Source organism: Octopus bimaculoides, chromosome 5, assembly GCF_001194135.2.
Source record: "Octopus bimaculoides isolate UCB-OBI-ISO-001 chromosome 5, ASM119413v2, whole genome shotgun sequence".
In the NCBI taxonomy this organism is placed as follows: Eukaryota; Metazoa; Mollusca; class Cephalopoda; order Octopoda; family Octopodidae; genus Octopus; species Octopus bimaculoides.
The window spans coordinates 104,765,440-104,779,579 of record NC_068985.1 but is presented as its reverse complement, the minus strand read 5'-3'; the positions used below and the strand labels follow the sequence as shown (position 1 = coordinate 104,779,579).

The 14,140-nt window shown below is 34.4% G+C and overlaps 1 protein-coding gene across 3 annotated transcripts in view; it reads left to right on the top strand.

Annotated features, from left to right (window-relative positions):
• The window catches only part of LOC106881312 (arfaptin-2), an 85,436-nt gene that overhangs the window by 27,332 nt on the left and 43,964 nt on the right, over positions 1–14,140 (top strand). For all 3 annotated transcript variants that reach the window (XM_014931652.2, XM_014931656.2, XM_014931653.2), the window contains exon 2: positions 13,639–13,881. In XM_014931652.2, coding sequence (XP_014787138.1) covers positions 13,644–13,881 — 238 coding nt within the window. In that variant the 5' untranslated portion in view covers positions 13,639–13,643. The remainder of the gene's footprint in view (positions 1–13,638; positions 13,882–14,140) is intronic.

Here is a 14,140-nt window from a genome sequence, read left to right as displayed (position 1 = left end):
AAAAAAAAAAAAAAAAAAAGAATTGTATGAATTATATTAAATGCCTCCACTAAAATTAACGAAAAAATGTCAAAATATAAAGGTGTCTACTGTTGTGTATCGAGAAGTTTGTTTCCATTGTCATTGTAATGAGATAAAAGATTGCACTTTTAAATCAGGAAAGCATGATTTATTGCTATGGTAACTAACTATCAAACAGGTTTTTACATGTGGCCTCTCTCTTTCTCTCCCTCTTTTGCACAGATACAATTTTATGAAATGCTCAATAGCATGTATTTTGCACATTAGTTAGAAATCCCCATCATATAATTAGATTGCAGTAGAAGAAATCACATTAATTCTTACTTTATCTGTTTTAGTTAATAGCTTGGTACATATTGTGTATGCTGTTGGGTAGGATATAGATGGCACCAACCACTTCAGTTGGATTCTTCTCTTGTATGATAAACTTCTTTCCATTGAAATGTATTTTTGGTTGTAATAGAAAGATATAAGTATTGTCTTGGAAAGAGACACCTTATAGAAATTTCCATGATTTTTCTCTTCTCACTGTCAGTGACACAGCTATTATACACTTGATAATTTCTTACATAGTACTTTTCATGTACAATCTGATTGGTTAGTTGTTGAATTGTCTCTTTGACTAGTGGAAATATTATGAGAAATAAAACCTTAATATATTGTCTAAGCAGTTAATGCACTGTTGTTGACCAGGTAAATATAGATTCATTCTTGCATTGCATTCTATATTCAAACGATGCATATTACTCTACTTGCCACTGACACTAGATGCAATTTCTACTTTAGAACTCAGGGATTTACTTCTGTGAGGCTAGCCAGACATGAGATATATTTTACAGCTACTCTTGGAAACTCCTGAGTGTGATGAAATAGGTTTTACAGCTACTCATGGAAACTCCTTAGTGTTATTGAATTTATCAGCAAAGTAAATTCATTGTTGTTTGTTCTGATAATGAATCCTCCAGTTCTTTCCTTAACGAACCTACCCATTCATTGTACTATGCCAGTGCTTCTGAGATTTTTGTAACTACTACCCCAACCTTTTCTGTTTCTAACATTCTTCGCAATGTTCCTTTGCTACAATTCAACGTTTGCTCCCATTTTTAATGTAAATACTTGTAATATCAGACTAGAGTAATTTAGTTCTGTGTACTAGTTCAATGCAAGTGATTACTCACCACCAACTTTCTATTAGCATAGGTGGTATATATTTGGTTTTCTTTATTTATTCACACTTTAAAGTCAGTTGTAGTAGAGGTTCAATGGCCCAGTAGTTAGGGCAGCGGACTCGCGGTCATAGGATCACGGTTTCGATTCCCAGACCGGGCATTGTGAGTGTTTATTGAGCAAAAACACCTAAAGCTACACAAGGCTCCAGCACGGGATGGTGGCGAACCCTGCTGTACTCTTTCACCACAACTTTCTCTCACTCTTACTTCCTGTTTTTGTTGTGCCTGTAATTCAAAGGGTCAGCCTTGTCACACTGTGTCACGCTGAATATCACCAAGAACTACGTTAAGGGTACACGTGTCTGTGGAGTGCTCAGCCACTTGCACGTTAATTTCACGAGCAGGCTGTTCTGTTGATCGGATCAACTGGCACCCTCGACATCGTAAGCGACGGAGTGCCAACACACAAAGTCAGTTATTATTGTTTTTTCCTTTACTAAAATGCAGTTTATAATAATATCACATTTAAAGTTGATATTTAAATAAATGTCTAAAACTGAAAAGAAAAAACTGTACAGATGAATCTCTTCTATTGCTACTGCCCCTTTTATCCCTAGTATTCATATAAGATTTTCTGCTGCCCCTCCCATCCCTCAGGAAGCAATAACTGCTTACATTGAGAAGAACTCTAGCATAAATAGTGAAGTTTTATATTTGTATCCTTATCTTAATCCTCAGGCAGAATCCCCATGATCCAGTGTTTGACTTGTTTGATCCTCTGATTTACTTGTATAATCCATTTGATGGCTTCTGCAGTTTTTATTTTATCAGTTTTACTCACAAAGCCTGGGTTGATCCCAGTCTGTGGCAAAAGACATTTGCTCAAGATGTCAAGATTGCAAAACGAGCTTCTTATCTATTTGGCCAGGTATAGAACACAGACTAACAGTTTTTTCTTTTCTCAAAGTTATACTGTACAATGGAAAGTATCTATAAATTTTTGTAGTCAACGCTATATATATAGACACATATAAATACCTTGTCTTTATATCTTTTATCTTTTACTTGTTTCAGTCACTAGACTGCAGCCATGCTGGGGCACTACCTTGAAGAATTTTAGTTGAATGTATCAACCCCAGTACTTTTTGTTTTGCTTGTACTTATTTTATCAGTTCCTTTTGCTGAATGACTAAGTTACAGGGATGTAAACACACCAGCTGTCAAGCAGTGGTGGGGGACAAACACAGACATATACACACATATATATGATGAGCTTCTTCCAGTTTCTGTCTGCCAAATCCACTCACATGGCTTTAGTTGGCCATACAATAACTCTGTGGAGAAAAAAAGGGATCAGCTTGATTACTTTCAGTGTGTGATGGGATTTCATCAGCAACTTAGTGCCTTTTTTTTTAAAGTATCTATGGAAACCTTGCTTTTAAACCCACTATTAGTAAGTGCCTAAAGTAAAGTGGATAGATCACCTTGTACATACATACAATACATTCTTGGCAGCAGGTTTGATTAATGAGTTGTCTATACATTCAGTGTTGACTAAAAGTGTGTGTGTGTGTGTGTGTGTGTGTGTGTGTGTGCGTGTGTGTGTGCGTGTGCGCACACTCACTCACTCACTCACTCACTCACTCACTCTCACTCTACTGCATTATCACATTGAAATAAAGCACTATTAATGCACTAGTGATTTACTAAATGAACTGGCTACCTTTCTATCTATCTGGTTGGGCGACTTGCCCAGACCAATGCAACTCTTCCATGCCCAATGTCCTAATTTTTCATAACAGACTTCATATCCTCAGCTTGATATCTAGTGTCTACCACATGTTAATTGATATATGCTCTTCTTGGTCTACCAATACCTGTATGTTCACATGTGGGTTTCTAGAGAAGGCAATTGCTGGATGTTTTATCCTTGCTTCTCCAGCAGTGCCCTGCATAATAGTTCTTCTTTCTCTGATTATCAAGGTAGTGGTAGGAAGACTGCCATTCAGTCATTACTCTTGAGAAATGTACAAAGCATTCTGGTTGCTATTATATCTGCAAATTAGTCTGCCTAGTTTACTTAATGCCCTTAGTAATATTGGATTTATGAGCATAAGTAATATTGGATCTATATATCTCTGTGGATAGTTAAAGACAGTACACAGTGGCTGATGAAATACTAACGCAAACTGAAACTAATTCACTTGACCTCTTGTGTTTTGTCCATGAAGATATTGAGTGTAAAAAAGACAAGATATTTACATCTGCATTTGTCTATACATACAGTGTTGACTAAAAATCTTTAGTTATATTCTGCAGTATGGTATAGCACTAAAAATGTTTATCTATTTTTCAATTGAAGACTCCTCTTGATGAAGATGATATCAATTAGCTGTGATGATATTAATTTAACCTGGAGGACTATGTCGTGTTTAATTTTTTTTTCATGTGTTGTTCCATGCAATGATTGGTTGAATTTTTTTCTTGCATCATGCTAATGGTGAAGTCTAACATTTTCAGGCCTGACCTAATTGTTTGGTATTAACATATTTTTCATAGTCTTCGTCTGTCTGTCTGTCTGTCTGTCTCTAGCGCCTCTTCTCTCTCTCAAATCTTGTCTGCTTTCAATTGCTTTTTACACTATTATCATTTAGTTCCAAGCCATCCTCTCCCAGATGCTACATTATCTCATCTGGTCTTGCTGCCTGTAGTGGGTCAAGTGGTCTCCTAGATGCATCCTCTACCTGTCAAAAGGGTACATCACAAAGACTGGTCCTTCTTTCCAGAACTAGAAAATAGTTCAGCTTCCTGCAATTACTAATCATGTATTCAGATCGGAGTACTACTGCTATATCTAGTACAGACCGTGCTAAATTTCCATGTACAGACAACCTAGACAATACTCAAGAAAAAGACGGTAAAAAAAAGGCCACCCAAGTAACTATCATGAAATCATTTGCCAAACTTTGGTTCACAGTCAGCAGTCTCTTGACAATGTTAGAATGCCTTTTTTTTTACAACTTAATGACTTTTGTTCCTCAGACATAGTTAATCTTATTCCATTTCCACTCAGGCCTTGACCCACTTATCTCTCTTCAGACCCCACGTTAGCCATTTTCTGTAATACTCCCTCCCCAGAATGTCATCCCTCTGGTATTCCCTCCAATGTCAGTGTTTTCTTGTCCCCCACCACACTAACTGCAAGGTTGCCATCAGAAAGGTAAAGGTTCCTTTATCATAGCCTGCAATTTTTCCCAACTACGAAGTTGCAGCAGAGCCTTTCAGTTCTTTGCCAAGATGGTCTCTATCAACATTTTTGAATTATCCTGTCTCTACTTAACAATCAAGATGGTTCTATTTGCAGCACTTCCACTGAAATTTCATACTTTTGCTGCAAACATTGATCTGCAATATTCATGCTTAACATTTACTGGCACCTTTTTGGTAGGGCTTGCAAGAATCACCAACATTGTCCATCCTCCATTGACTATCTTATATAAAACAAAATAACACTATTATACTTCTTGTCTGTAATGTATATATATATCTCCTTTTAGTATAGAAATAACATTTTACTAGCAACAAACAAAGTGTGAGTTTCTTTATAAAATTGCTAAGATGCATTGTTATTTTTAAAATGTTTATAGTTTAGCTTGATTGCAATTATTTTATTATTTTTTTTTTTGTATTGATTTGCTAAATCATGTTTCACAATCCTTTTGGATTGGCTTTTCATCTATTATGGCTTGACGAATAAGATAAAAACTGTGTTGCAACTTTTTATGCTACTTTCTGTCTGGTTATGCATAAATGTCAGTGTATATATTTTTGTGTAGAGATAGTTAAAAGTATACACACTTCTGTTTTTCATCAGCAATATATTTATTTCACAGAGCTTTTAGTTTCTAATGGAAGTCTGATAAAATATATTTCAATTTTCCTGTCTGAGTCAATATTGTTGTTGTTATCTGCTAAGAGTTAACCATTTTGAATAAACATAGCAATATCATTTTCATTTTAGAATTTTTCTTGGTTAATATTCTGGAGTTCAAATAAGATACAAGGGTTTTAGAATATCTTGTCTTTGTGGGTGATTTAATGTCTGTCAGTATTGTAACACATTTTTATAAAGTTATTGATATCAAATTTTCTGTAGTTAAAATGTAATATAAAATTTTTGTGTAACATTGGTTTAGAATCTGATGGGAGATTGACTGCTATTCCTTCTTTGGATGCATTTCATGTGTAGAGTAAACTGTTTGTTACCACATGGTAGTTATTGATGTTCTGTGAGTGATAATTCCTATTGATAGTACAAACCTTATTCTTTGATCTGTAACGTGTTGCAAGTGTTGTAGCCAAGATCAATACTATTCTGAAGTGTAGCCAGATGGGAAAGATATACAATAGCTATGTATGTAACATATATTTGCATGAATGTGAGTTTATATTTATGCAAGCATGTGTTTTCATGATGTAGGTCTTTTTTTTAGCTTTAACATCTATCTCTTATTCTCTTTTAATAGGACATCTTGGAATTTACAGTATGCACTGTAAGGCCAATGAGGTAGTTTGATCTGTACTGGCTACTTGTTGTTCAGGGAAAGCACAAAATATGCACAGTTAAGAAGGCAGTCTGGAAAGAAATGCGTTTCCTTCAGTGGAATTGTGGTTAACAAGGATTTATTTACTATGTCATCATTCATCTTGTAGACAAAGCTGCCTTATCCAGTTGAACCATCACCCAGATAACTTCAGTCTATCGTTGTCTGTCTCTGGTTAGGTTAAACTTGATTTAAGGATTATCTGATTCATTTTGTCAATAAGACAGTATCATAGTTTTGTTCTCAGACATCAGATGTCAAATACTTTCAGATGATGAAGTTCCTTGATTAGAACCACATTCTACAATCACAATGAATGGAATGGAATATTGTGCAGAGCTTAATTTCCCTATAGGATCAAAGGGCAAATTCCAATCTTATGATGGTAGTTCAAGCTACTATAATGTGCTTCTCAATTGTTTCTTGACATAACCAGTTGTAGGAGGAAGAAAGAGCCAAAGTAAACAAACTCCTCCATTAGTTTTGAATGTTGTTAACTTTGGCCACCTCTAAAGTCAGCTCATAAGATGTTGATGTTGACTGCATTTAACTTTCAACCGACTTAGCTTAAAGCTTTCAAGAAGTCTTCCATCATGATCTGCAGATCAATATAGGATGAGCTCAGAAGGGAAATGTTATTAAGTACAGTTAAAATTAAAAAAAATTATTTATCATAGGTGTAGGAGTAGCTGAGTGGTAAGTAGCTTGCTTATGAACCACATGGTTCTGGGTTCAGTCCCACTGCGTGGCACCTTGGGCAAGTGTCTTCTACTATAGCCTTGGGCCGACCAAAGCCTTGTGAGTGGATTTGGTAGACGGAAACTGAAAGAAGCCCGTCGTATATATATATATATATATATATATATATGAAAGAAGGTTTGAAAATGCACTTATTTTTTAAAAATATTTATTTACTTAACCGGTTTCACTTTTTTAGAAAAAGATTATCAAAAGTCTTTGAGAATAATAAAAAATGTTAAAAGACAGTCTGAGTATTAAAATGCATATATACATTCTTTGATGATAAAATATATTTAAAGTATAAAGCTTTGTATGAACTTTGTAGTGTTACATACTGATTGTCATATTAAGGTGAAATTGTTAAAAACAGTGTTAAAAACAGTGTATGAAAATACACATATGGAAAAATACATATACATATACATATTCTCATACATATTCTTTGACAATCGACTAAAATTGAGAAGGAACTGACCTGGCCTTTTTCTCTTGTGTATATTGATATATATTTTGTGTGTCTGTGTTTGTCCCCCCAACATCGCTTGACAACCGATGCTGATGTGTTTACGTCCCCGTAACTTAGCGGTTTGGCAAAAGATTCTTGATAGAATAAGTACTAGGCTTACAAAGAATAAGTCTTGGGTTGATTTGCTCGACTAAAGGCAGTGCTCCAGCATGGCCACAGTCAAATGACTGAAACGAGTAAAAGAGTAAAGAGTAAAAGAGTATAGCTTAAATCCTGTTGTACCAAAGAAGAACAGTGGATATCACCCAGTCAAACATTTAGTTAAATAAAGTTGACGAAAGTGCACAACCGTGTTGAATACTATGTTTCATTTGAACTGTATGATCCTCCTTACTGTTTTTCTAGATTTTAGTGAGAGTGCTGAAATAGTCTATCTTCGCCAGACAGCAGTTTCAGTGGCATGTCATCTGCTTCTCATATTATTTCACTCTTTTTGACATTGCATTGAATTGTCAGTTGTTTATTATAATCACTATAGGCTGTTGGAATGTCAAGCTTTTTCAAATGATGATAAAATGCGCAGATTTGATCAAGATGTGAGATGAAGCTGAAAGCAGTGATGGCCACTGATTAATCTTGTGGATGAAGCTGAGGTCTTGCTGGGTAGCAAGTAGCAAGGTGGTGGAACTGAAGACAAAGCTAATTGGAAAGGTGGGATAATAAGGCATTATACTTCAAAACAGCACAAAGAATTAGTCATCCAGTATATTTAACAAAGAAACAAAAAATGGAAGTTTGCCAAATATTCTGTTCATATTAATTCTTGACGCTAACATAAAAGTGTTCAGGACTAAAATTATTTTTGTCTAAATTTCATTGACATTTCAGAATGAAATGAGGTGAAATCAGTTGAATATGTAATTGAATAAGGAAGGTATGTGTTATCTATATGACATATATTAATTGCAGATAGCTGAGGCACTAGCGTATTGGTGGCTTGTATACCATAAAATTATTGTGTTTTATTTGTGTCTTAGAATCTTTGTTCTCAATGGCCCTACACATAGCTCAATAAAATTACAGCACATTTGTTCCTGTTAGTGTGGGTAAAAGAGGTGTTGAGTCTCATAGAACTCAATTGTGTGTCTAATTATACTATAACAGTAACCGTATTCTCCAGCCTTTACATGAAGATAGAAGAGGTTTTGTTTCCTTATGTAGTCTTCATTCAGGTCTTCAGTCTTCTATCTGTGCTGTTTTTCAGCTATATAACTTTATTCATCTAATAGATACAATATATGTATAGGTAGGCAAATTAGCATTAAGTAAATACTGCTCTGGTGGGTTATGCTATATGTCACTGAAAATTGGCAAGTTTCATATTATTGGGTTGCAAAATGGGTATTTTTTTATGGACCCATTGTTGTCACTGAATTTGGTTCTAATAAATATATTACAAAAATCAACAGTGTAGTGCTCATGTAACTGAAAATAGTGAACGGGTGTGTTTGGTCTGCTGTTTACCAAGATGTAAGTTGTATATGAAGAATGAAGGGTTAGTTAATTCATGAGAATTATTACCAGATGTATCTAAATTGTGTACTTTGCATCTTTTGGATAGTTTTAAAGGCAACATGAATTAACAGAAAATATAAATAGACATTTTTTTTAGGGTTGTTGCTGGGTGTACGAGACAAAATAGAAAAGTAAATGTATGTTATTGACACATTTAATACTCATTCAGTAGATTAGTTAAGCATAATAATTCTTTCCATTCTCTTGGTGAAGTTTCTCAAGCTAATTCTTAAAATATTTTCTAGATGTATAGATGGATGATTACATTTCATCATCATCATCATTTAACATTTATCTTTAATACTAGCAATAGGTTAGATGGTGAGCTGAAGGACTGCATCAGATTTCATTGTTTGCTTTGGCATGATTTCTATGGCTGGATGCCCTTCTCTAACTCAAACTACTTTACAGAGTGTACTGGGTGTTTTTTGGTGCACCAACCCTAGTAAGGTTGCCAAATAACTTGCAAGACAATGCAAAAAAAGGCCTTAACTGAGTGGGAGTGTAGTATTGAAAGAGGTGGCTTTATTCTAGTGTTGAGAGTGCCAGGCACAAGTGCCTTGCTACAGAGGAGGTGCATGGTCACACCAGATTATATAAGGGTAAGTGGGAGTAGCTGGAAAAGAGAGAAAGATGGTGGTGATGAGGTGTTAGGGTAGACTCTCAAGGTACAAGAAGGTGAGTATATGAGAGAATACAGACAGTGGCTCAGATGGCAAAAATGATCCAATTGTCAGCTTTTTAAATTTAGAAACAGTTTCAGATTGGGATGACATTTCAGGATAACAATAGGTAACAAATGACAAGATTTCTCTTATGTCAAAATGCAAAGTTGGTTTTGTTTGTAATTGATTGTAATAACTGCAATAGCTTGCTGATACTTCTGTTATTACTGCTGTATGAAAGGTGAATAAATTAGTTCAGACATGAATTGTACTCTGAGGCATAAGGCTAGACATTCTAATTAATCTAGTCATATTTGCTACTGTTTGTGTTACTAATTTTAAAGGTAAAGTATGCATGATGAAATATTAGTTTTTACTGAAGCCTTCCCTATAGCACATCTATGGTAAATTAACCATGTAGAACCCTATCTCTTCAAGCTGTGGTAGGATTTAAATTAAAAGTTGTCATCTCGTGTATCATCCATCAATTACATGTGCTGTTACTGCTTACAACAATGAAAATTACCTCTGCATGCTGCATATTTCCTAGACAGGAGAACTGGGTGTGCGTCTTGACTGTTGCCATTGTGAATTAATGACAAATTTTTTTACTCAGCTCTGTATGAATAAGGCCAATAAACAATATAACTCCTTGTTAGAATTTTTGCTGAAGCAAATGGAATATTCTTCTTTAATGGTCTGTATGGATTACTTTTGTGTGTATGTGTGTGAGAAAGAGATAGAGAGACAGAGAGAGCGGAAGGATCAATTTTTGTACAGTCTTCTGCAGGTTAGCTAATATTTATTGTGCAAGTATATCTGTCTTCCATTCGGTGATTGTTCTTCTAGGCTGTTCTGGAAAAAAAAAAACCCCTAGTTTCTAACGATATAAATAGATGAAAACAGCTAAATTGGTTCAGCATGTGGTTATTTCTAGCATGTACTTTGTTTTATTTGTTGCTTCTTTCATTCTATAAAGCAAATTGGTCTGGTTTTAGCTGGGTTTACAGACCTAATTTCCAAGTACAATGAAAAAAAAAAACCAAACAATTTCATGTGTGGCTAATTATTTTTAAAAAACTACTTGACATGCATTATTTCAAGCTAACATGTGGAGATGGCTCTTGCCAATATAGATATTACTGTATGAAATATTCCCTACCATTAACCATTTAACCAGTAAATCGGTGAGGTGCCTATTTTTAGCTAGACTAACTTAGGAAGTAGTCATATGCCATCTTTAGCTGTATAACACAATCTACTTACTATAGCAAAGTTTGAAACAAAGACCAGTGGTTTGTATTCAAGTCCTTTGTAATTTCAGTAATTTTTCTGGCATGTAAAAGGAAAAGTACAATTATTAGCTGGCAGTTTCAGTATTTTTTCTGACTCATTATGTTTTGAGTTCAAATTCTATTGAGGTCAGCTTAGCCTTCTGTCCTCTAAGATTGATGAAATAAAGTACCAGTCAAATACTGGAGTTGATGACCTCCTCCCCTCAAAATTGTGGCCTAGTGCCTATGTTAGAAACAATTTCATTCTCCCTTTTAACTTTTTTTTGTATAATTGTAATCTACACTTTTTTTCAGTCAAATCCCCCTATCTAGAAATACAATATATTTCATACAAATATATGCCATTAAAAAATATTCTTTTCTACTCTAAGCACAAGGCTCAACATTTTTGGGGAGGGGGGGGCAGTTGATTAGATTGACTCCCTAATATGCAACTGGTACTTAATTTATCAACCCTGAAAGGATGAAAGGTAAAGTTGATTGACCTCGGTGGAATTTGAACTCAGAATGTAAAGACAGACGAAATACTGTTAAGCTTTTTGCCTGGTGTGCTAATGTTTCTGCCAGCTTGCTGCCTTCCATTAAAAAATATTAGTGCAGGAATAAGTAGCTGTTCACTAGCATTTATAAAGTGATGTGACCAACATAATTCAAACTCTAGTATCACATTTTTTGACTTGGCTTTTCATTTTAGACTGCATAGACATCATAAAAAGAGACAATTTGAAGAATTTTTGATCCTTTCACTCTAAAAAGTACTTCAGTTTCTTGTATCCTTTAGTGTATGTAGAAATTACAAACTACTTTGTATGTTATTTCTGGAATGCATAATACTAAATAGGTGAATCTGAAACAATGAAGAACAAAGAACAATGAACATCCGATTGTTTTGAGTGACTATTTTATTATTGCTGTTGACCTGAGGCTCTACAAAATGAATGAATAAATAAGACTGTATTATTTTTTATTGAGCTATCAATTTTATTTATTTGCTGTTTATTGCATTGCTTAGCTTTACTTAAAGCTGAAATCTATCCAAGAGGAAGCACATATTTGAATATTAATTTTTTCACTGTTTAAATGTTGCTTGTCAGAAATTGAGACTGTTGTAGATCTTCTTGTGACATTAAAAATCTCTTAATTACTCTAAGGAGGTTAATTAAAGTGAACTAATTTGACCATTTTTGCTGACTGTTTGCTTGAAAGCTGATTTAAAAAAAATATTCTTTAACATTTTTGGTAGATATTTAGCTTTTCTTATTGCTCACAGTAATCTATTGGTTTTGATCAATTGTTTAACTATTTATAGAAGTTAAACAGTATTATTAATAATGATAAAAAAAGGCTATAGAAACAATTATTTGCATTTTACCATATGTGTCCCAAACTAAGAATAAGTACACCACTTTCCCATGTGTCATAAGATGTGATGAAATGGATTGGCAACAGGAACAGATTCTGATTATAAAAGAGTTTCAGAAAAATGGTCCATCCCGTTTAAAAATGGAAAAGTGAATGTAAAATGCTTTTGCTGCTGATGATACAATTATTTGCTGTGATAAGAATAGTTAATGAATATCTTCATTATCTCATCAAAGCTTAATGTACTATTATTACATATCTCTGGGAAATCATATCCTCAATTTTTATTTGTTAACTATCAAAATACTACAGTAATCCCCTACATGGACTTAACTAATTTTTTATATGAGGAAAACACTTCTCTTGTATCTAGAATCATACACACATGTAATCAGCTTTAGATATTTTTACTTTGTTGTGATTTTTAAAACTGTTAAGAATTACATTTTTTCAACAAGCAATTGAAAGAAAATTTTGGCAGACTAATATTAATTACAAATTTTGTTACAAAGTCAACAATTTCAGACAAGGGTTAAGTCAAATAGATTGACTCCAGTTTTCAACTGGTACTTATTTTATCAACGCTGAAAGGATGACAAGCAACGTCGACCTCAGTGGAATTTGAACTCAGAACATGAAGACAGACAAAATGCCACCAAGCATTTTGCCTGGAGTGATAACGATTCTGCGAGTTTGCTGCCTTTAAGCAGACTAATATTAACAATGTAATTATTGAGTTGTAACATTAATTTGTACATTAATGGAAGAATATTTGTACATTAATGGAAGAATATTTGTACATTAATGGAAGAATATTTGTACATTAATGGAAGAATATTGGTCTCATTAATTATTTGTTAAACGTTTCTCACACACCTGGCTGGTAGTATTTCATAAGACTCCAGTTTTTTCCAACTTTTGAGATCTTGTTCTACAGAGATCTATATTTTTAACTGATTAGTTTTACTTGTTTTGGTTTTCAAATGCCATCACCTAAAATTGGCTCATTAGTTGATTAATTAACTAAGTTAAGGGATATCAGTTGTTCAATTGTTTTAGGAGTATCACATATATCAGTTACAAGTCTTTTCTAAAATGCTTGGCCATTGCCAGTACCGCCTGACTGGCCTTCGTGTTGGTGGCATGTAAAAGCACCCACTACACTCTAGGAGTGGTTGGCGTTAGGAAGGGCATCCAGCTGTAGAAACTCTGCCAAATCAGATTGGAGCCTGGTGTAGCCATCTGGTTCATCAGTCCTCAGTCAAATCGTCCAACCCATGTAGCATGGAAGGTGGATGTTAAACAATGATGATGATGATGATGGTAAAAGATTCAATGATGTTAAAGTTTGGTTTTTAGTAGACTTCAATGATAAATTAAAATATTACAAATCAGTAATTCTTTTTTTTTTTTTTTTTTGAGACCAAACAAGAGAATGCATTCGAAACACTCATGTTTCTCTTACATTATATTCAGTGACTACCAATTATAGCATATGCTATCAGATAAGATTATGAGAACCTAGAAGTATTGATGGAGTTAGGACTATTAATGTTTGAAACTATGAAAAATATGTAACTTTTATGGAAAACCATAAAAAATAAAATAAAAATGACCCGAACATAGTTGTGGCTTTCATAACACACGCACACATACACACGCACACATACACACGCACGCACACACACACACATACTCATCAGTTTTAAAATGTGTCAAATTTGATTTTCTTTATTTTAGAAGCCATGTCAGCTGAAACCCCCCAACGTGCTGTTTCTAATGGTGCACCGGACAATGAGGAGGACACATTTGAGAAGGATTTGAATGAAATGCTGCAGGATGCTCCAAGTCTAAACGATAGTTGTTCAACTGTTCAGAGTGGCAGTCCACGGAAGATCGCTACGGCTGCTGCAGCACCTCCTACCACCTTTAATTCCAACCCTGCAGATACTTCACACACTCGACCATACACTGGGCCACCAGGTGAGGATGCTTCTTTCTCTCTATCTCTCACATATGTACCTGGCCGAAGAAAACCAAAACTATTTTTGGACAGGTTTTGGATAGATTGCAAATGGTTTTGAGGCCTCTTTCTCCAAATATCCCTTTGTAATAAATAATAGGCTATTATTTCAAAATGTGCTAAAACAATTGTCTTTCAGATCAAATGCTGAAAAATTTTATAATTTAAAAAAATTATCTGTTTGTTTGTGTGTGTGTGTGTGTGTGTGTGTGTGTGTGT